This window comes from Kogia breviceps, chromosome 2, assembly GCF_026419965.1.
Source record: "Kogia breviceps isolate mKogBre1 chromosome 2, mKogBre1 haplotype 1, whole genome shotgun sequence".
In the NCBI taxonomy this organism is placed as follows: domain Eukaryota; kingdom Metazoa; phylum Chordata; class Mammalia; order Artiodactyla; family Physeteridae; genus Kogia; species Kogia breviceps.
In genome coordinates this window covers 95,346,026-95,366,987 of record NC_081311.1, presented here as the reverse complement: position 1 = coordinate 95,366,987, position 20,962 = coordinate 95,346,026, and the positions used below count along the sequence as shown (strand labels likewise).

At 45.9% G+C, this 20,962-nt stretch overlaps 1 protein-coding gene across 34 annotated transcripts in view; it reads right to left on the bottom strand.

The window, feature by feature from the left end:
- The window catches only part of CLASP1 (cytoplasmic linker associated protein 1), a 264,666-nt gene that overhangs the window by 132,888 nt on the left and 110,816 nt on the right, over positions 1–20,962 (bottom strand). For 32 of the 34 annotated variants that reach the window (XM_067025830.1, XM_067025846.1, XM_067025828.1 and 29 more), the window contains one exon: positions 20,527–20,594. In XM_067025830.1, coding sequence (XP_066881931.1) covers positions 20,527–20,594 — 68 coding nt within the window. Of the gene's footprint in view, positions 1–9,973; positions 10,154–20,526; positions 20,595–20,962 lie in introns of those variants that run through there. The other 2 variants (XM_067025856.1, XM_067025857.1) reach the window with 1 other exon arrangement.

Genomic DNA, 20,962 nt, shown 5'->3' with positions numbered 1-20,962 from the left:
TGTTGCTTCTGTAACAAAACTGGATGGGTGCCCAGAGGCAGTGGACTCCTCCCCTTGTGGGGCGGGAGCGGGGTTACTGGAGAGGACACCTCCTCAGAATACTAAGAGCACACCGCGTGCAGCTTCCTTCCTTCACCTCTTCTGCTTCACTTACCAAGGACACCGCTGTGCCCAGTACCCTGCAGGGAGGTGGGATGCAGACAGGAAGGCGTGGCTCTCATCCTGGAGTTCACCGTCCAGAGTGGGAGACAGACCCACACAACCCGCAGCTGTTATGACTCAGTGTGACGCTCTGCTAAAGGCGCGCACGGGATACGCCAAGTGGGTACAGAGGAGGGGCACGGAGGACAGGGCCGAATGAGCCAGAAAGGATTCCCTGTGCACCCCGCCCACCCCCCGCCAGCCCCGACCCTCTTGCGTGACTCACTCCGTCACTTGTGTCCGATACCGGAGGACTTCACGTGAACTGGGACCGTGAAATGCTTTAAAAGGGCGCCCAACCCACACGCTTCAGGAACACGGCAGACCATCACGCTGAGTGAACACACGCTGAGAGAGCACACATTCCAGAGACGCCTCCCGGACAGACGGAGGAGGGGCAAGAGACAGGGAACAAACTAGCCAGCGGCCCTCTGCACACAGACGGGTCCAGGAGCCCCACCGTTCTGGGACTATCCCCATCTTGGGCGCCGGGGAGCAGAGGGCACAGTCGCCAAGTCGTGCCCAGCGGGTTTGAGTTACTGAAGTTGGCGTCTCCTGACCAGCGTGAAGGCCCAACGTAAACTAACCCTGTTAATACGATGCCTTCCCCAAAGGAAAGAACCCACAGCGACACAGCAATCATCAGGTACAGAAGATCAACCTTGAAGAAGAGTATCTCCCAAGACACCTCAGAAAGACTATAAACTCATCCTTGGAACCAACCGAAAGGGAGGGATGCAAAGAGACGGCTACTTTATTACCCTGAGTATCTCAGGGGGTGAAGTAGGGAAGACGGGGATGGACCAGCCTTCCTGCCGGAAGAGCTGGCCACGGGGCTCGGGGAAGACGTGAACTGTCCCCTTATTACCATGGTCTGGTGAGCAGCCACGAACTCCCGGCCAGACGGAAAACGTGGCTTTCCATTCTGCCAAGAACCGCCGTTCCCAGACATAGGTGTGTTAGTGCCTTAAAATCTGGACCGATCCAGGGCAAGAGAAACACGGGAGGAGCCTGCCCCAGGGGTTCCTCTCCCTCTCACGCTCCTACTGAGTACGAGGGTCACAGACCAGGGACCTGGGACAGTCCTCCACGAGCCACCCAACCCCAGGTCACTCGGCCAGAGGAGGAGAGGGCACAGGAGGCTTAAATCAGCAGTCATTTGTGCGATTCTCTCTCTCTTCCAGATGCCACAGGTGCTCTGGGGCAGGAAGACAGTTCCTCACACAACTTGGAATCCCTCCTGCTTCAGCCCCTGCACAGAGCCCCGTAGAAAGTTTAAGTCAATTCACTACTGACTCTTGTATTCTCCAGCCATGAATGTTTGTTTAGCTACCTTCAGGCTTCTCTCCTAGGAAACAAGATTATCAAAGGGATTACCCAAGGGATTACACTAAATCCCATGAAACACAGAGCAGTCAAGCTCAGGACAGCTCAAAAAGAGATTCTCAGAAAGAATTAACCATTGTAATGAACAAAAATTCAGTCTTGTGAATTTTAAGAATCTGGCCATCCTTCCAAGTAAACGTCCCTGAGTAACTGCAGCAAGGGTTTGGGTCTGTTTCATCTTCTCCAACTATTACTGGGCCATGTTTCTCTAGTGCAATTTTCATTCAAATCTGAACAATTCCAGTCTTACCATCTGAAAAGTTAAAAATCACATTACAGTTGATGGTTTTCTATGGTGTTAATAAGAGTAGGGCCTTTGGATAACTGTAACACATACAGGCTAAAAACCAATTTACTACCGCTAAGGCCTTAGTATCTTTTACTGAACTTACTCTCTTAGTTAGCTACTTGGAGTTCACAATGCCATGATTATTTACAAAATTACAAAGCAAACAGTAATAAACCAAGAATAACCTGTTTGAAAATTTCAAAGTAGTTCGCTTTCTAAAATTCTTTTGACCTCATCTGGGCCCATTAACTGCTAATGGCACTCAGATTGGTTGCTGTTATTTGTCTAGAGAATCATCCAGACTGAGTCCCTGCCAGTTAAGGGCTTCTAAGACAGACATTCTGATGCCTGGCCAGGTGTAGAGGCCACCCAGCTGCAGGCTAAAAACAGGAAGCGAACAAAGGAAAGCTCAGGGCAATATGAGCACCACAGGAGGCTGTGAGCCTGTGTATTTTAAGGGAAGAAAGTACAAGTTAAGTACACTTATACTACATAAGGTGCAGGATACCCTCAGAGAGGCTTCTGGTAAATTGTAAGCCTACTGCTGAAATTACTTGTCTGATAACTGTCCTTCACACTGATCATGGGCTTATTTTCTGGCCCTAAGAATAGGGCACGTGAGCGCACAGACCACGTGGCCGCCACCGGGGCCAGCTCACCGTTACCCTGAGCCGCGCAGCCCTCCCCAGCTCCCAAGACAATTCCCACGTAACAGCTTCCCAGTTACACCAAAGGAGACCGCCACGTGAGGGTGCTTATGAGCGCGGACACCCTCGCTCCCCTCTGGCCGCCGGTCAAAAGTCAGCCTCGGGCTTCCCTGGTGGCGCAGTTGTTGGGAGTCCGCCTGCCGATGCAGGGGACATGGGTTCGTGCCCCGGTCCGGGAAGATCCCACATGCCGCGGAGCGGCTGGGCCCGTGAGCCATGGCTGCTGAGCCTGCGCGTCCGGAGCCTGTGCTCCGCAAAGGGAGAGACCACAACAGTGAGAGGCCCGCCTACCACAAAAAAAAAAAAAAAAAAAAAAAAAGTCAGCCTCGCAGGCACCTGTGGGAACACGGAGGGACCCCATCACAGCCCCTCAGCCCGGCTCAAAAATGTGCTCTGACAGCAGACTGCCTTCCAGTAGGTAACGGGCTCCTCCCGGCAGTGGGAGGGAAGAAAGCAAAGAGACAAAAAAGGAACCTGGTGGGGACGAGGGAAGAAAAACGGAGGAGAGGAAAGGAATGAGGAAAGAATGGCAGGAGAGAACAGACCCTCTTTCTGAAGTTCTAATGCACGAGGGCAAAGCATTGCTCTCCTTGAAGAAATTCACAGAATGACCGCAGGCTGGCGGCTGCCTCCTGACTTTGACAACTACCTCCCTCCTTTGTCCCTCCGCCCCGTCCGGCGACTGCAGGAGGGTCTAGTCCCTTCCGGACACTCTGCCAGGCCCTGGGAAGACAGGAAGAACAAAAGCGCAGCCTCCCCTCCCGCCCCGCAGGCAACCTGCTCTATAAAGAGAGAGAACACATTCACAAACGCAAGTATGACAGATAACCCGTGGTAAGGATGATGCAGCGGCAGACCAGAGCGTAGTGCAGCAGAGGAGGGAAAAGGCAGAGGGGGTGGTGAGAGACATTTTGGACGGGCTGGCTTCCACCAGACCCAAAGCTCACCATCATCACGGGGGCGAGGACCACTCAGGCATTCCTGTCATGAGCAGAGAATTCAAGAGCAGGAGGGGGAGAAAGGGTAGCAGCAAAGTTCCAATGTACCGTGACCAGTGAAGCAGGAAAGGGCCCTAGGGCGGGGCTGTCCTTCCTGTCTGAAAGCGCACCACGGACTCACGACCCTGTGGCTCCAGCCTCGTGGCCACCAGCACGTGCAGGCAGCTGTTAGGACCGCTGTGACAGCCGCCCTAGCTGTGGGCGCCTGAACGCAGAGACCAAACTCAAACCCGATTCTCGTTTCTGTCCAAAGAAACCCAAGTAAACTAAAGACACCAAAAACGAACTTTAAGATAGAAAAGAGGGCCTTTCAATTGTTTTCTTTTCCAATTCCATTTTTATAAAAATCAAATGTACACATTTACTCAGCCCTGAACCTGGCTATAAGAAGAACCCACGAAGCCCATCCTAACTATTCTACTATTTTTCCTGCCTTGCTCAATCAGTTCTCCCAATTCCAAAGGTCAGTGATAGATCTGTTTTCAATGTCTGGGCATCTGTGCCCAAGGGGACGGGTGCACACAGGTGGTACAGTCACATGTGCTGACAGTCAGGTGACGGGCTGAGCCTAGAAGCAGCCTCTGTGCGCATGCCCACCAGGGAGGACGGGCAGAGGAAAGCGTTCTGACCTCAACGCTACACGCTTTCAGGCTGGATAAAGATTCTGGCACTTCTAGCACGGGGGTAAACCAGTTAGTTAGTGTGCGGTTCCACTGAGAAAAGGTAACAATAACTGGAGCTCAATCTTCCCCATGTGACTGTGACCTTGGGAGGTGGCGTGGCGTGGCGTGTGATGAAAAGTACATAGGTTTCAGAGAGCTCCTCTCCAGACGTCGACATCCCCGGCGCTGCTTTAGTTTAGACAAGTTCCTGGACTCCTCTGAGCCTGTCCCTCATCTGCAGAATGAGCATCATTCACATACCCGTTACCTGTGTACTCAGAAGGTCTTCAGGTGCCCTCTACAGTGTGCCAGGCCCTTAACTGGATGCCAAGAGTTCAGAGAACAAAGTGCTTCCCACTCTCAGAGGTGACAGCCTGCAGCACGGGGAGGCTTCAGAGAGGAAATTCCTAGAGGTTACAGAGGCCCAGGGAAGGGGCCCCGAGGCCTCCGCACCGTGACGGGGGTGCCTGGAAGCCGAGGAGATGCTGAGCTGGGTGACGAGGAGTGTGGACTCCGGTGGGGTCCATGTGTACCAAGTCCCTGGGCTGAAAAAACCCAGGCAGCGATCAGGACTGACCCCGGGGCAGTACAGGCACACAGTCTGCTCAACAGGCTGGTAATTATTAATAATAATAACCCCAATCATCTGCATGGTAATAAGTTAGAGTAGGGCACTTAAACTGGTACTTAAACTTCTCACAAAAGTACTCCAGGGCTTCCCTGGTGGCGCAGTGGTTAAGAATGCACCTGCCAACGCAGGGGACACAGGTTCAAGCCCTGGTCCGGGAAGATCCCACGTGCCGCGGAGCAGCTAAGCCCGTGCACCACAACTACGGAAGCCCGCGCACAGAGAGCCGGTGCTCCGCAACAAGAGAAGCCACCGCAATGAGAAGCCCGTGCACCGCAACAAAGAGCAGCCCCCGCTCGCCGCAACTAGAGAAGGCCTGCGCGCAGCAATGAAGACCCAACGCAGCCAAGAATAAATAAATAAATAAATTTTAAGTGCTCCAAAATTACACGAAGATATTTATTTTAAGTGAACATATTTGGACTTACACTTTTACTATTTCATGGAAAGGGGGAAGTTTTAAGCAACTTTAACTGCTGTGGACAAAATCTGCATATTGATGACTGAAAACTAATCTTCTAGAAATCAGCAACTAATCTTTCAACACCCTGGGTAATCTCTGAATGGCACAGTAACAAAAATCACAATGGATCCTTTCCCTGATTTAATCTTCTTTTCTCCTTTTGACCACAGGACTTATTTTACCTTTGAACTTGGCCAAAAGGGTACTGTGCTTAATTAACGTCAGAAACCAAATCCCACAAATATCAGATCTACACTTTGCATTCGTCTGGAAATGTCATTTTAATTATCACTGTACCAACCCTGACCCAATTCTTCCTGACAACCACTACACAGGAGCAAAAGCAAGTCAGCTGGAAAAATCCAGAGCCAACTTTGGGAGATGGTCCCTCCCAGAATGTCTTCTCATATTAAAGCAACTGCATCAAGAGCTAGCTGCCTCTTGTGCAATAATCCTTCAAATCCTCCATCCCTGCTTTAATGACTTCATTCTCAAGAACCCAAGGGAGGCAAATAATCACACCTCTGCATTAAGAAGAAAGAGAGAAATAAGATGACAGTATAACTGACAACAAACAGCTACATTCTGATAAATCTTAGTCCTCTAATGCCAGCCCCATCTCTACTCCAAGACACAAACCCATGTGAATCAAAGCCACATACAAATAAAATTCTAAGTTCAAGTATCCAAAACCACAAGCATCTCCCCACACTCAAGCCTGCTCACTCTCCGAGTGCCCTGCTTCGGCTGGCCCCAGCACCACTCAGCCTAGAAGCCATCCCCCACCACGTCCCCCAGGCCCCCTCCTCTCATATCATCCTGAAACGCAGCTAGTACGGCTCTCACCTCCAACCCCTCCCCTTGTTTATACACTTATTCGGCCACTGATGTGCGTCAGTACAGACGCGTCAACACTTACACTCTGGGTCATAATCCGGTGCTACCTTACTGATCAGACTCTTCTCGCTCTAGTCTGTGAGGATCTTTCAGCTGCCCCCTGTGACAGCTGACATGCACCCGTCACAGTTTTGATTCGTTTGGGCTGGGTTGGGGCATGTCCCTACTGTCTGGCGCTGCAAGATGCCCAGGCTCACTGTGGACATTCCCTGCTCCAGGCCTCAAATCTGCCATCCCCACGGACCCTGGTGGTGGTAGAAACCAAGATCGTAGCACTAGTGGCAGCTTCTTTTTCAGAGACCTTATTCTGCATCTGATTCTGTACCTTGTTTCTCTTAAGGGAGCTTCCACATCTAAACAAAAAGCTCAAGCACGTCATCTTCAAGCTAAATCCAACTTTCACCTCCCACTAGACTTTGTCTCCACATCACACAGGTGCTACGTGCATCATCTCACTCACTCTCACAGCAGCTCGCCAACCTGAACACGAGGAACCAGGGCTGATAGACCAACCACCCGCCCAGGGCACACACTGTCCATGCAGCCACAGACGCACACTCCGACGGAGGGGATCCGAAGTCCACACGCTTATGATCCAGTCAGCTAGACCCAAACACCATGTACAGGAACGATGACACTTTCTGGATGATTTAACCCGTCTGCACCAAACTGAGAACTTCAAGGAAAAACGTGTAAATTTCTCATAGAGCTAAATTTCTTTCATTTAAAAGACCAGCATTGGGCTTCCCTGGTGGTGCAGTGGTTGAGAGTCCGCCTGCCGATGTGGGGAACACAGGTTTGTGCCCCGGTCCGGGAAGATCCCACATGCCGTGGAGCAGCTGGGCCCGTGAGCCATGGCTGCGGAGCCTGTGCTCTGCAACGGGACAGGCCACAACAGTGAGAGGCGCGCGTAACGCGCAAAAAAAAAAAAAAAAAAAAAAAAAAAAGGACCAGCATTTATTCTAAATTATGTCATTTCATTTTCTTTCTTTCTCTCTCTGTCTTTTTTTTTTTTTACTGGTGTTAATGTCCCTTGTTTTGTGAAATAAGAGATACGGTGGGGTTTTTTGGTTGTTGCTATATTTGGTGAAATTAAAGGTGGTCACCCTGGGACTTCCCTGGTGGTGCAGGGGTTAAGAATCTGCCTGCCAGTGCGGGGGACACAGGTTCGATCCCTGGTCCGGGAAGATCCCACATGCCACGGAGCAACTAAGCCCGTGCGCCACAATTACTGAGCCTGCGCTCTAGAGCCCGTGAGCCACAAGAACCCGCGAGCCACAACTACTGAGCCTGCACTCTTAGAGCCCGTGAGCCACAACTACTGAGCCCACGGGCCACAACTGCTGGAGCCCACACACCTAGAGACCGTGCTCCGCAACAAGAGAAGCCACCGCAATGAGGAGCCCACACAGCACAACAAAGAGTAGCCCCCGCTCGCCACAGCTAGAGAAAGCCCACACGTAGCAAGGAAGACCCAACATGTCAAAAATAAATAAATAAGTATTTTTAAAAATAAAATAAAATAAGAAAGTTGGTCACCCTGTATCAGTCTCTCTGCCCAATTTTTAAAGGTTTAACTCTGAGGAGCAAATGGCCTACAACAAAAACCTCAGCTTCTCGGCATGGCCTACAGGGCCCCCCGCCATCTCCCCTGCACTTTCCCCTCCAGGAACACCACACCGCTCTCAAAAACAAACTCATCACGTTCGTTTGTAAGGTGATTTCCAATCCCAGAACCGCTCCCCTCGGCCCCCACCTGCCCATCACTGGGCAAACAACTGATTAGGGATGTCACATCTTCCAAGTGTCCAGATCACTATGTGTCTAAACAGGCCAAGGCCTGTTTTAATAATATCTCTTTGAATGCTTACGGTTTTTAACTATTCCCTAAGGCATCTACACTGAAAATGGCTCAATTTCAGAATCAGAGAAACAAAGCCAGGGTTTTATCACAACAGTAGGGGCGAAGCACTGAGCTGGGTGACAGTTTGCTGGAAGGAGGGCGGGTGGAGGATGGCCAAGTCCGGGGCCACCAGCCCATTTAGAGAACTCAAACCTCCCGTCTCCCCACCTACTCCTCCTGAGGCTGCTGTGAGAATCAGAAAACAAAAACAAAAACAAACGAGACATTCGGGAAAGTGCTTTGAAAATACTAAAATACACAGAACCATAGTAGAAAATGGCTGGCATTATATCGTACAGACTGTTATGGGTCCCTTATTAACCATGGTTGACAGAGGAAGATTCAAATACGCCCCTGCTACAAGAAACAGCATTTAATCCTTGTTTCCTACTATACTTGCAGCTCCCTAGGGTAAAAAATACCCTTTTAGATGCTTGTAAAGCCTGTCTTTCAGGTAACAGTGACTAAGGAGACAGGTTATTGGAAAGGATTTATCAAGTGAGAGAACAGTCTTTATTTTAAAGTCAGAGCCACAAGGCTTTCTCCACAGTCTTTAACATAAAATGGTCAACCTCATAATTATGTCTCCCTGTTGTTTAAAAAAAAAAATCTACAAGATGACAACGTTAAGACAAATGCTACTTATAAGTAGCACACTTTCAAATCCTCAAATGAAGGGTTCTGAAAAGAGGTCACTTCAGAACATGAATTATTTAGCTCTCCTGCCCAGGTTTTGATTTCCTACAGCAACTTAAGCTGAATACAGAATACTGTTAAAAGGGGTGAAATAAAAATGACCACTAGCAGTATATGCTTTCAATTCTCAATTTTTAAATATAATTAACAAACATAATCCAGCATCTTCCAATATGTCCATTTCCGGCAAACTCAACCCAATTAAGAAGACAGATACACACACCTTAACAATTTATGACAAAAGAACAGAGCCAATGAGCTGGACACATGCCAATTTCCCAGCAGGGAGACAAACGAACACTTGTTACTGTGCACAATTTATTCTGTGTTAATACCTATTTTCAGCTGAAGGGTTTGGAAATATCCTTCCGAGACAACAAGTTAAAAGTCTGCCAGGAAGCCCATCCCACAGGAAACCTAGACAGGGATACAGGTGGTTCACAGCACGTCCACAGCACACTTCTTCCAACACAAACCTCTGTCACACGGAGCTCTTTCATATCCTTTCAACACTGCCAAAACCTGGCAAAACCTCCATGGAAAGACTGAAGTCTAATCAATAAGACCTCTGTAAACAATACTTCTTTCATAGTTTTTCAGTTCCATCTGCGCATTTTAAAAATGTAAACCTTTCAAAAGGAAAAAATTTTATACAATGATTCTCAAGACAGAAGCAGCACCCCTGCACTATTCTGATTTATATGTGTTTTTAATCTGCCCACTCTTGGGAAAACCATAGAAATTTCCAACTAGTAGAGTCCTTTCAAGACAGCTGATACTTATTAACAAATGTCTTGTAATTGCAAAATAATTTTCATGAGCCATATACTGTGAATACAAGAGAGCAGGAAAAAAAAGTTGAAAGCACTGAAATAAACAGAGGCTGATGAAAACACAGCTAACCTCAGCTCACTGTGCCTACGTGCTCTCTCCTGATCCTTGAAGGTCAACACTAACGTTAATAGCGCTGCAGGTTTCACAATTTTTCCCTGCCTAAATGCAAATACTCGTAAGAATTATTTTCCTAAGTTTCATCCATGATCTTCAGTTCTCAAAGCAAGGATAAAATACCTTAAATATCTTATTTCCTAGTTAAGCAGCAATAATTACAAACACTTTCCAGAATATATTAGAATAGCCTACCTTTCCCAGTGGTCATGACCGTCAGTGACCGCGGTACAAATAAGAACACTGCTCTGAAAGCTACACCTGCTCACAGCCGCTGACGCCTCAGCAAACTCTCCACCCACAGGGCTTCTTCAGTGCAATCTGAGCACCAAGGACAGCGGCCGCCCTATTCCAAAATGAAAGCCTACCCTCTGCAGAACAATGATTGTTCAAGGAGCGGGGGCCCCTTTCCCATCTGACGCAAGTCAGGGAGCCCTCTTTAACACCAGTATCGAAAAAAATGTTAACCAACTACCTGACTCCCCCCTCCCCCGCCCCACGGAAAAACAGAGAACGCTCTTAACATAAACTTTAAATGAGAAGAAAGTCACAAAGCTATGGCATTCCCACACAGATGATAAAGAAAGCTGTCAGCTGCAGCCTAAGCTACTTAAGCTGGCGCCAGAGACAGTCCCTTCTAGGCTATTTTAGGGGCGGTCTCCTTGGTGCAGCACAGCGCCCTTGCCAGTCTTCTTCCCCGCGCCGGCCGTGGCTACGGAAACACTTGCCTAAGATACTGAGCCAGAATCCCAAATCTCGTAACAGGCAGAGTCCAGTAAACAAGTGGGGGGAAGGCTGGGAACCCATTATCGGACCTGATCCACTTATTCACAACCACTGTTTTTAAAGACTGCACAATAACGGCGGCTTAGCTTCTTAATAAAGAAAAGACAATCAATTTGCCTTTCAATGAGTGCTTTGTCCCAGCTATGCTGGGCAGCAGTTCAGATCTTACCTAACAATCCATCGTCAGTCTATTCGTTTTCAGACCTGTATTTCTCATTTCCAACAGACTTAGAGATGATATCTAACGTTCTTCAAATTATAAAATTTTGTAGTAAAACAACAGAGGGCACGTTGCATTTTGCAGCAAAATGACACCTTAGATACATTACAATTTTCTGATTATCTACTATCTAGCTTACAGTTTTGTTAGCAAATAAGTACTTTTCCTTTAGCTACAGATTTATTATGGAATTTTCAAGATTGAACCAGCATGATACTTTCATTCCTTCCCATGAACATGTCAGCTTTGCTCAAGAAACTCAAAAGCATGCACATTTTTAACCAAATTAACAACCACGGGCCTCATTTCAATCAAATCCAATTAAAGTACATTAAGCGGCTGCAGATAAAGGACAATGACTAGTCTATAATTACTGGCTCGTTCATGCTGAAAATTTGATTCTCCCATGAGCATAAGCACATCTGCATGATTTTTAAAACGTACACAGAAAATAATTTGCTTTTTAAAACACATAGAAGGAAAAACTGTAATTTTTGCTTCAAGGGGTTTGCTAATTATATGGAGATGGAAAAAAAAGAATAAAGAAACATCTATAAAACAACATATTTTTTTAACTCCCATATTCTTGCCATTCAAAACTGAAAGGCCTTCAGGTAACCTAGCAACAAAAAAGAATCATACAAAGATGAAGTATTCTATTACAGACAGGACACCCATTTCCAGTTGCTGCTCAGATGCTTTTTCACTGCTGTTTAGTCACAAGTCTTACACTTCTAAAACATGAAGTCTGTGGCATTTCCATAAATATAATCAATTACACATCTTAGAACAACATAATTTTGAACATGTCAAGAAATACAACCCAAGACAAAACCCATTTCTTCCCTAAGAGTATTGCTATTACATTAATAGTTCCTTTCAACTTAGCTCAAATCCAGAGCTTTTATTTCTTACTCAAAGGAGCATTACTGTGCACAAGTAACAAAAGAAAAAACAGATAAATTAGAATTCATCAAAATTAAAAACTTAGATGCCAAGAAAGTGAAAAGACAACCCAGAAAAGACAACCCACAGATGGGAAAAAAATATTTGCAAATCAAATATCTGATAAGAGTCTTGTTATCTAGTATATATAAAGAACTCTTTTAGCTCAACGACAAAAAGACAAATAAACCAATTTAGAAATGGGCAAAGGACCTGAAGAGAGATTTTCCAAATAAGATCTACAGATGACCAACAAGCACATGAAAATATACTCAGCATCATTAGTCATGAGGGAAATGCAAATCAAAATAATGAGATACCATTTCACACCCACTAGGATGACTGTAATTTTTAAAAAAGAAAGGAAAAAATGGTGTTTTTTGTTTTGCCTTGTTGGAGAGGATGTGGAGAAAACAGAACCCTCACACATTGCTGGTGGAAATATAAAATGTGGAAACCACAGTGGGAAACAGTTTGACAGTTCCTCAAGAAGAGGAATACGTAATTCTTCAAACACAGAATCACCACAGGATCCAGCAATTCCACTTCTAGGTATATACCCAAAAAGGACAGAAAACATATGTTCAACAAAAATTCGTAAACTATTCACAATACCGAAAAGGTAGGAACCATCGAAATGTTCCTCACTGGATGAACGGACAGGATAAACAGAAGCTGGTCCAGCCATGCGGTGGAACAGAGGTGCTGACGCATATACCACTACACGCACTGACCTTGAGAACATCCTGTTAAATGAAACAAGCCACACAGACATCAACACATACTGTGTCGTTCCATTTACATGAAATGCCCAGAACACGCAAGTATGTAGAGTAGATTCACAGCTGCTGGGGCAGGGGTGGGGGTTAGGGAATTAGGAAGGTGACCACTAAGAACACCAGGTTTCTCTTGTGCGGTGACAAAAATGTTTTAAAACTGACTGTGGATGGGGGCTTCCCTGGCGGCGCAGTGGTTGAGAGCCCGCCTGCCGATGCAGGGGACGCGGGTTCGTGCCCCGGTCCAGGAAGATCCCACATGCCGTGGAGCGGCTGGGCCCGTGAGCCATGGCCGCTGAGCCTGCACATCCGGAGCCTGTGCTCTGCAACGGAAGAGGCCACAGCAGTGAGAGGCCCGCGTATCGCAAAAAAAAAAAAAAAAAAATGACCGTGGTGATGATCGCACATATCTGTAAATATACTAAATATGACTGAAGTATATACTTTAATGGGTGAATTGTATGGTATGTGAATTACACCTCAAAAACATCATTTTTTTAAAAGTGCATTATCGTTAAAGAAAATGTGCATTAAATTTTAAATGTATACTCCAAAATCACCCAAAACTCTACAAGAAACACAAGTATGAGAGTTACTCTCAAATGATGTTCTATTTTTTTTTTTTTTTAAAAATGAACACATCCTGGAGATGGAGCAACGGAGGAGAAACCTATCGTGTTGAGCACGGACCCCGCCGGGCACGGCTGGGGGCTTTGCAGCCGACCTCACCTGCCCTGCACAGCACAGGAACGAGCCGGCTCCCAGGAGCGGAGCGCCAGGCCCCAAGTCACAGGGCCCGCGTGCGGGGGCAGAGAAGCCTTTCCTAAGGAGGAACAATGGCCACACTTGTCCACAGCAGCCCCTCTTGGCTTCCCCCTGACGCTCTGTCTACCCGTCCCGTGGGGGACTCGGGCACTCACACTCCAAAACGGACACCTGCTGTGGCCACACACAGTCACGACGCCTTAAAGTGTTAGGTTCCTGTTGAGTCACTTGTTAAGACCTCCTGCTGTGAACAGAGGCTGAATTTTCACAAACGGAGTGTGAGAGACAGATCACTCAACAGACAGCTTGTCGGGTCAGCCTAGGAAATACATTTGTGAACACGCAAACACGGCGGCCCTCCATCCATCAGAACCCTGGCCCAAAGGCAGTTCAGGAACCTGGAGATGAGCCTCATGTTTCCATCCTCTCTCTGCCTTTGACTCATTTCTTCCTCAGGTCTAACTCTCATCGGGTACCCAAGAATCCACAGGGAAAAGGAGAAAACAAGAAGGACCAGGGTACCTCAGGTATGAAGTTTCCACGTATGCGCTCTGTACTATCAATACTAAGAGATTACAGAGGAAAACGCTGATGCCCCTCAAATGAGCCAACCCCAGAGGACTCACCGGGACTAAGAACGGAAGACAGACGGAGGTGTCTGGGGCCTAGAATGCCCTGTACTCAGGGGGCTAAGAGTCCAATGCAGAAGAGGGACATCGGTCAAATAATCACCAAATGTAGCAAAGTAGGGGTTGCTTGGAAGTGTCCAACAGGGAGGCCAGGGAAAGCTTTCTAGAGCCAGAGGGAGGGAATACTGAGCTGGAAAGGATGCGGAACAGCGAGATAAGGAAGAGGAGACAGAAGAGTCATGCACCAGGGTCTCAGAGGAAGGGTAAGGAGGACAGGTGGCCCCAGGGGAGGGCCGCGCTGAGAAGGCTGCAGGGCCAGATGAGCACGGCTCCAGCACGCCACCAAGGACTGGGGGGTATCTTGAGAGCAATGAACTGAAATGGTAAGAAGATTTTTTTTTTTTAATCACGTGAGCAGTGAGGGCAGGAGGCAGAATCCACCTGCAACACAGAGCTGCTCGGAAAGCCTTCATCCAACCCTATGGGACAGAAGCCCTCCCCACAGCCGCCGTCAGCACGCAGCTAACGTATGATGTTCACGCCTTTCCCTCCTCGTGAAACAAACAGGAGTCACCAACTGTTATTTGTTTTCCTCTGTTCTTATAAATTTATTTATTTTATTTATTTATTTTTGGCTGCGTTGGGTCTTCACTGCTGCGCGCGGGTTTTCTCCAGTTGCAGCGAGTGGGGGCTACTCTTCGTTGCGGTGCGCGGGCTTCTCATTGCGGTGGCTTCCCTTGTTGCGGAGCGCGGGCTCTAGGTGCGCGGGCTTCAGTAGTTGTGGCTCACGGACTCTAGAGCGCAGGCTCAGTAGTTGTGGTGCACGGGCTTAGCTGCTCTGCGGCACATGGGATCTTCCTGGACCAGGGCTTGAACCTGTGTCCCCTGCATTGGCAGGCGGATTCTTAACCACTGGACCACCAGGGAAGTCCCCCCGTTCTTAAAAGTAGACGATAACAATGGTGTGCTTATTTTTGGGAGATTAATGCTTGCAAAATTCCTAAGAAGAATATACCTTATCTGGAACTGATGCTCATTTTCTATCTTAATGTTTCTACTAAAAAACACAGAAAGGGGGCTTCCCTGGTGGCTCAGTGGTTGAGAATCCGCCTGCCAATGCAGGAGACACGGGTTCATGCCCCGGTCCAGGAAGATTCCACATGCCGCGGAGCGGCTGGGCCCATGAGCCATGGCTGCTGAGCCTGCACTCCGCAACGGGAGAGGCCCGTGTACCGCAAAGAAAAAAAAAAAAAAAAAAGAAAGAAACACAGAAAGGGCCATGCCCACATCTTGAACACAACTTAAATGACTTCCTTGTCTTGCCTTTAAATAACCTTTCCCTTTCTCTACTCCTTTTGGAGCAACCCCCCAGACACACACACTCTAGCTAGGTGGGCTGCTGCCCAACTCAAGACTCGTTCAGTAAAGCCAAGTAGATCTTTAAATTTTACTTGGTTGGGCTTCCCTGGTGGCACAGTGGTTAAGAGTCTGCCTGCCAGTGCAGGGGACACGGGTTTGAGCCCTGGTCTGGGAAGATCCTATATGCTGCGGAGCAACTAAACCCGTGCACCACAACTACAGAGCCCACGTGCCACAACTACTGAGCCTGCGCTCTAGAGCCCACGAGCCACAACTACTGAGCCCACGTGCCACAACTACTGAGCCTGTGCTCTGGAGCCCACGAGCCACAGCTACTGAGCCCACGTGCCACTACCAAAGCCTGCGCTCCTAGAACCCGTGCTCTTCAACCAGAGAAGCCACTGCAACGAGAAGCCCACGCACCGCAGCGAAGTGTGGCCCCCACTCGCCTCAACTAGAGAAAGCCTGCATGCAACAACGAAATCCCAACGCAGCCAAAAATAAATAAATTAAATAAATAAAATTTTTAAAAAATTTACTCGGTTGAATTTTGTTGTTTTTTAACACAGACATCTCAGGGGAAGTTTGCTGTACAGGGGAGGAGAGAAGCAGAGCAATGAGAATGGCTGGAGATAAACGTATGCGTGTTTTTACTGAATGACACTTGGCATGCTTAAAAGTCAACAGGTCAGACAAAGGCGGGGCGAGGGGTGAGAACAAGTGCAGGCCAACCTCTCTCATGAAGTTAGATTAAACATCTTGCTGGTCTCCCAAAGTTACTGATGAGAGACCAAGCTATTTGGGTTAGAAATTCTAAATCCTTTATATATGCGCCTTTCCATTATTCTGTTCTGGTTCTAACAATTAAAATAGTAAGTCTATGCATCAACAGGCATACCTCGTTTCAGTGCGCTTTTTCTTTACTGTGCTTTGCAGGTACTGTGTTTTTTTGGTTTTGTTGGTGGTTTTTTTTGTTTTGTTTTGTTTTTAACAAATTGAAGGGTTTGTGGCAAACCTGCATCAAGCAAATCTATTGAAGCCATTTTCCCAAACAGCACTTGTTTCCTTTGTGTCTCTGTGTCACATTTTGGTAATTCTCACAATATTTCAAACTTTTCCATTATTACTGTATTTGTCATAATGATCTGTGATCAGTGATCTTTGATGCTACTATTGTAAAAAGATTATGACTTGCTGAAGGGTCAGATGATGTTTATCATTTTTTTTAGCAAATAAAGTATTTTTTAATTAAGGTATGTACACTATTTTTTTTCAGATATAATGCTATCACACCCTTAAAAGACTACAGTACGGTGTAAACATAGCTTTTATATGCACTGGGAAACCAAAAACTTCATGTGACCCGTTTTATTCGCTTTACTGCAGGGTTCTGGAACCGAACCTGCAACGCCTCCTAAGTACGCCTCTACAGTAAAAAGCTGAACAGGCCTCTGAGAAATTTTGAGTTACGGCTTTCTTACAATCTGTTATTTTTTTAACACAGAGCCTAACAGAACTGTTTTCATCCTCAACCCTACCCCTATAAGCACATACACACAGACACACACACACACACACACACACACACACGGACACACGAACACACGGACACACATACATACACACATTCCACAAAAATAAGGAAACGGTGGGCAACAGTCATACCTGGACAATTAGAATAAAATGTCACTGGGATGCTCCCAGTGCCACAGGGTTTTGGTATTCCTGATGATTAAATCATATTGTCAGTCCATTAAAACTCACAGAATATTCAAGATATATGTGAATCAAGCCAACATGCTGTACCCCGTAAACTTATACGGTGATGTAGGTCAATTATTTCTCAATAAAACTGGGGAAAAAATACTCATGGAGTGCATATATATAATCTTCTAGGCAAGCCTCCAACACGGTGTGGTCTTTCTCCCCATTGCCAGCACTGTAATGAGATTCTGTCTCATATATAATAAAGGCATGAAGCACAAACTTGCTTTTCAGCCACCAATACTACCTCCTTGCCCATTACTTTCCATCTTGGTGTCAACAAGTTTTAAACTGGAAAACCACACAAGCTACACAAATACACACACACAAAATTAAAAGCATGTGTCAAGCCAGTCTCTTCAATAAGTGATGCTGGGAAAACTGGACAGCTACATGTAAAAGAGAGAAATTAGAACACTCCCTAACACCAAACACAAAAATAAACTCAAAGTGAATTAAAGACCTAAATGTAAGGCCAGAAACTATAACACTCTTAGAGGAAAGCATAGGCAGAACACTCTCTGACATAAATCACAGCAAGATCTTTTTAGACCCACCTCCTACAGTAATGAAAATAAAAACAAACAAATGGGACGTAATTAAACTTAAAAGCTTTTGCACAGCAAAGGAAACCATAAACAGAAGGAAAAGACAACCCCTCAGAATGGGAGAAAATATTTGCAAATGAAGCAACTGACAAGGGATTAATCTCCAAAATATACAAACAGCTCATGCAGCTCAATATCAAGAAAACAAACAACCCAGTGAAAAAAATGGGCGCAATACCTTAATAGACATCTCTCCAAGGAAGACATACAGATGGCCAAGAGGCACATGAAAAGATGCTCAACATCACTAATTATTAGAGAAATGCAAATCAAAAGCACAATGAGGTATCACCTCACACCATCAGAATGGCCATCATCAAAAAATTTACAAACAATAAATGCTGGAGAGGGCGTGGACAAAAGGGAACCCTCCTGCACTGTTGGTGGGAATGTAAACTGATACAGCCACTATGGAGAAGAGTATGGAGGTTCCTTAAAAAACTACAAACAGAACTACCATATGACCCAGCAATCCCACTCCTGGGCATATATCCAGAGAAAACCATAATTCAAAAAGACTCATGTACCAAAATGTTCACTGCAGCACTATTTACAATAGGCAGGACATGGAAACAACCTAAATGCCCCTCAACAGAGGAATGGATAAAGATGTGATATATATATATATATATATATATATATATATATATATATATATATATATATATATACACACACACACACACACACATACAATGGAATATTCTCAGTCATAAAAAGGAATGAAATAGTGCCATTTGCAGGGACGTGGACAGACCTAGAGACTGTCATAACAGAGTGAAGTAAGTCAGAAAGAGAAAAACAAATATCATATAATATCGTCTATATGTGGAATCTAGAAAAACGGTACAGATGAACTTATTTGCAAAGGAGAAACAGAGACACAGATGTAGAGAACAAACTTATGGATACCAAGAGGGGAAGGGGGTGTGTGGCGGATGAATTGGGAGATTGGGCTTGACATATATACACTACTTCGTATAAAACAGGTAACTAATGAGAACCTGCTGTACAGCACAGGGATCTCTACTCAGTGCCCTGTGGTGACCTAAATGGGTAGGAAATCTAAAAAAGAGTGGATATATGTATACATATAGCTGATTCACTTTGCTGTATAGCAGAAACTAACACAACATTGTAAAGCAACTACACTCCAATAAAAAAATAATAAACATAAAACAAAACAAAAAAATAAAATACAAAATAAAAGCACGTGTCTAGCAATTGGCTGGACAGTCCTGCCCACGCACACTGTCAACCCCCCTCATCACTGGTCTCGGCTCTACCAATGATACAGTTGAAAGCACATAGGAAAGTATATATAAAAGTAGAGGGTAGGGGCTTCCCTGGTGGCGCAGTGGTTGAGAGTCCACCCGCCGATGCAGGGGACACGGGTTCGTGCCCTGGTCCGGGAGGATCCCACGTGCCACGGAGCGGCTGGGCCCGTGAGCCGTGGCCATTGAGCCTGCGCATCCGGAGCCTGTGCTCCGCGACGGGAGAGGCCACAACACTGAGAGGCCCGCGTACCGCAAAAAAAAAAAAAAAAAAAAGTAGAGGGTAATATGCAGAAATTATGCCATGGCTAAAACTGCACACAAATTATACAGTTATAGGAAAATTAATTAGAAGATAATACAGAAAAATGAAAACTGATTTGCTGGTGATAGCAGAATCATAATTCATCTTTTTTCTTTTAATACTGTAATGATTTTACAAATGTATGAAAAAGAATTTTTAAAAAGCATTTTATAAGAAACATGCTATTTAAAGACAAATTCCATACTGGTAATGACGGGTACACAACTACCGTGTGAGCTGAAAGACCTGGATTCTGTTTCCTGCTCTGCCCTCAAGTATTATGTCCCTTTGCGGGAAATCACTCAAACTTCTTTAACAGCCTCAAGATAGTCAAAATCTGAAGGCTACGTTATGATCTCAGATCCCTAGCAATCCTGAAACAGCTATGATACAATGATGTATCCTACGTTAGAAAACTTCTTGTTGGCAATGGACTTTCTGATGACTTCCAAACGGCATTAAGGATAAAGAAGAGAAAAAAAACAAAGTTCTTACCCTCATGAATAAACAAAAAAACAGTTCTGCAGTAATATTCGTTAAGAAGGAAAGTCAAACCAGGTGAGGGCAGAGAGCGTTCCTTTACAACATGGTGCGCTGTTCCGGACGCCTGCGTGATGAAGTGAGCCCGCAGCCAAGCTCTGGGTGGAATAAGGAGGAGGCCCTAATGACAGCTGGGAAAAAGTGCCTCAAGCAGAAGGAATCACAAGCACAGAGGCCCTGAAGCAGGAGAAACACGCTAAAAATGAGCAAGGAAGCCAGCAGGCTGGAGCCAAGAGAACTTTCAGGAAGAACAATGGAAGATGACCTCAGAATGGGGGCTGCCGCAGGTCAAGTAGGGCCCGGTGGGGCACCAAGTGTCACTGCGCTGGGAAACCTCTGGAGGATTCTGATGAACAAGGGATTAATGTTACTTGCACTACATTCTAAAGGGATCAGTCTGGCTGCTGAGTGAAAAACAGACTTTATTCAGGTGTGCGGAGAGAATAAAATCAGGAGTGCAGGCAAAACACCGTGATGGCTTGTACTAGGAGGAGAGACACAGTTACACGGGGAATCTTTAGGATTCTAGATGTATTTTTAAAAATAAAGGCAACGGGATGAGCTGGGGGATTCGGTGTAGGTTATAAAAGAAAGTCAATGACAACTCCATAGTTTCGGGCTTGGGAAAGTGGGTAAATGGAGGTTAAATCTTGAGACCCAGAAACTCCTATCAAGGTATCAAATTCAGCTATTCAGAAATAGTATATAGTGTAAGTAATACTTATGCTAAAAGTGGAAGTGAAGAAGCAAAAGTAGAATGGTTGCTTTTTCTACTCACCATTTGCAGACTGTATCATGTTTCCAGATTTTTGGACTTCATCAAATTTTGTAAAAATTACATTCAACCTGTATGGAGAAAAAATATATATATATATTATACAAACTATTAACCATATTACAATTACATTAACATATTTATAATCATAGTCTACACTGAAGGTAAGACTCACTCATTGATAACAGACCCATCTAACAACAGTAGCTATGCTAACAGCATTATCAATAGCCAACAACGAGTGACCACCTGCTTATTGCAAGCCAAGCACCAACCTAAGCCCTGCCTGAAAGATCTCCTTTGATTCTTGTAACAGCTGTATAAGGTGTTATCAGTATCCCCATATTACAGATGAGGAAAGCAAAACCCCCTTACTTAAGGTAACACACTTGGTCAGGGTGGAGATGCCAGCCCTGAGAGTAAGAACCCAGAGCCCAGG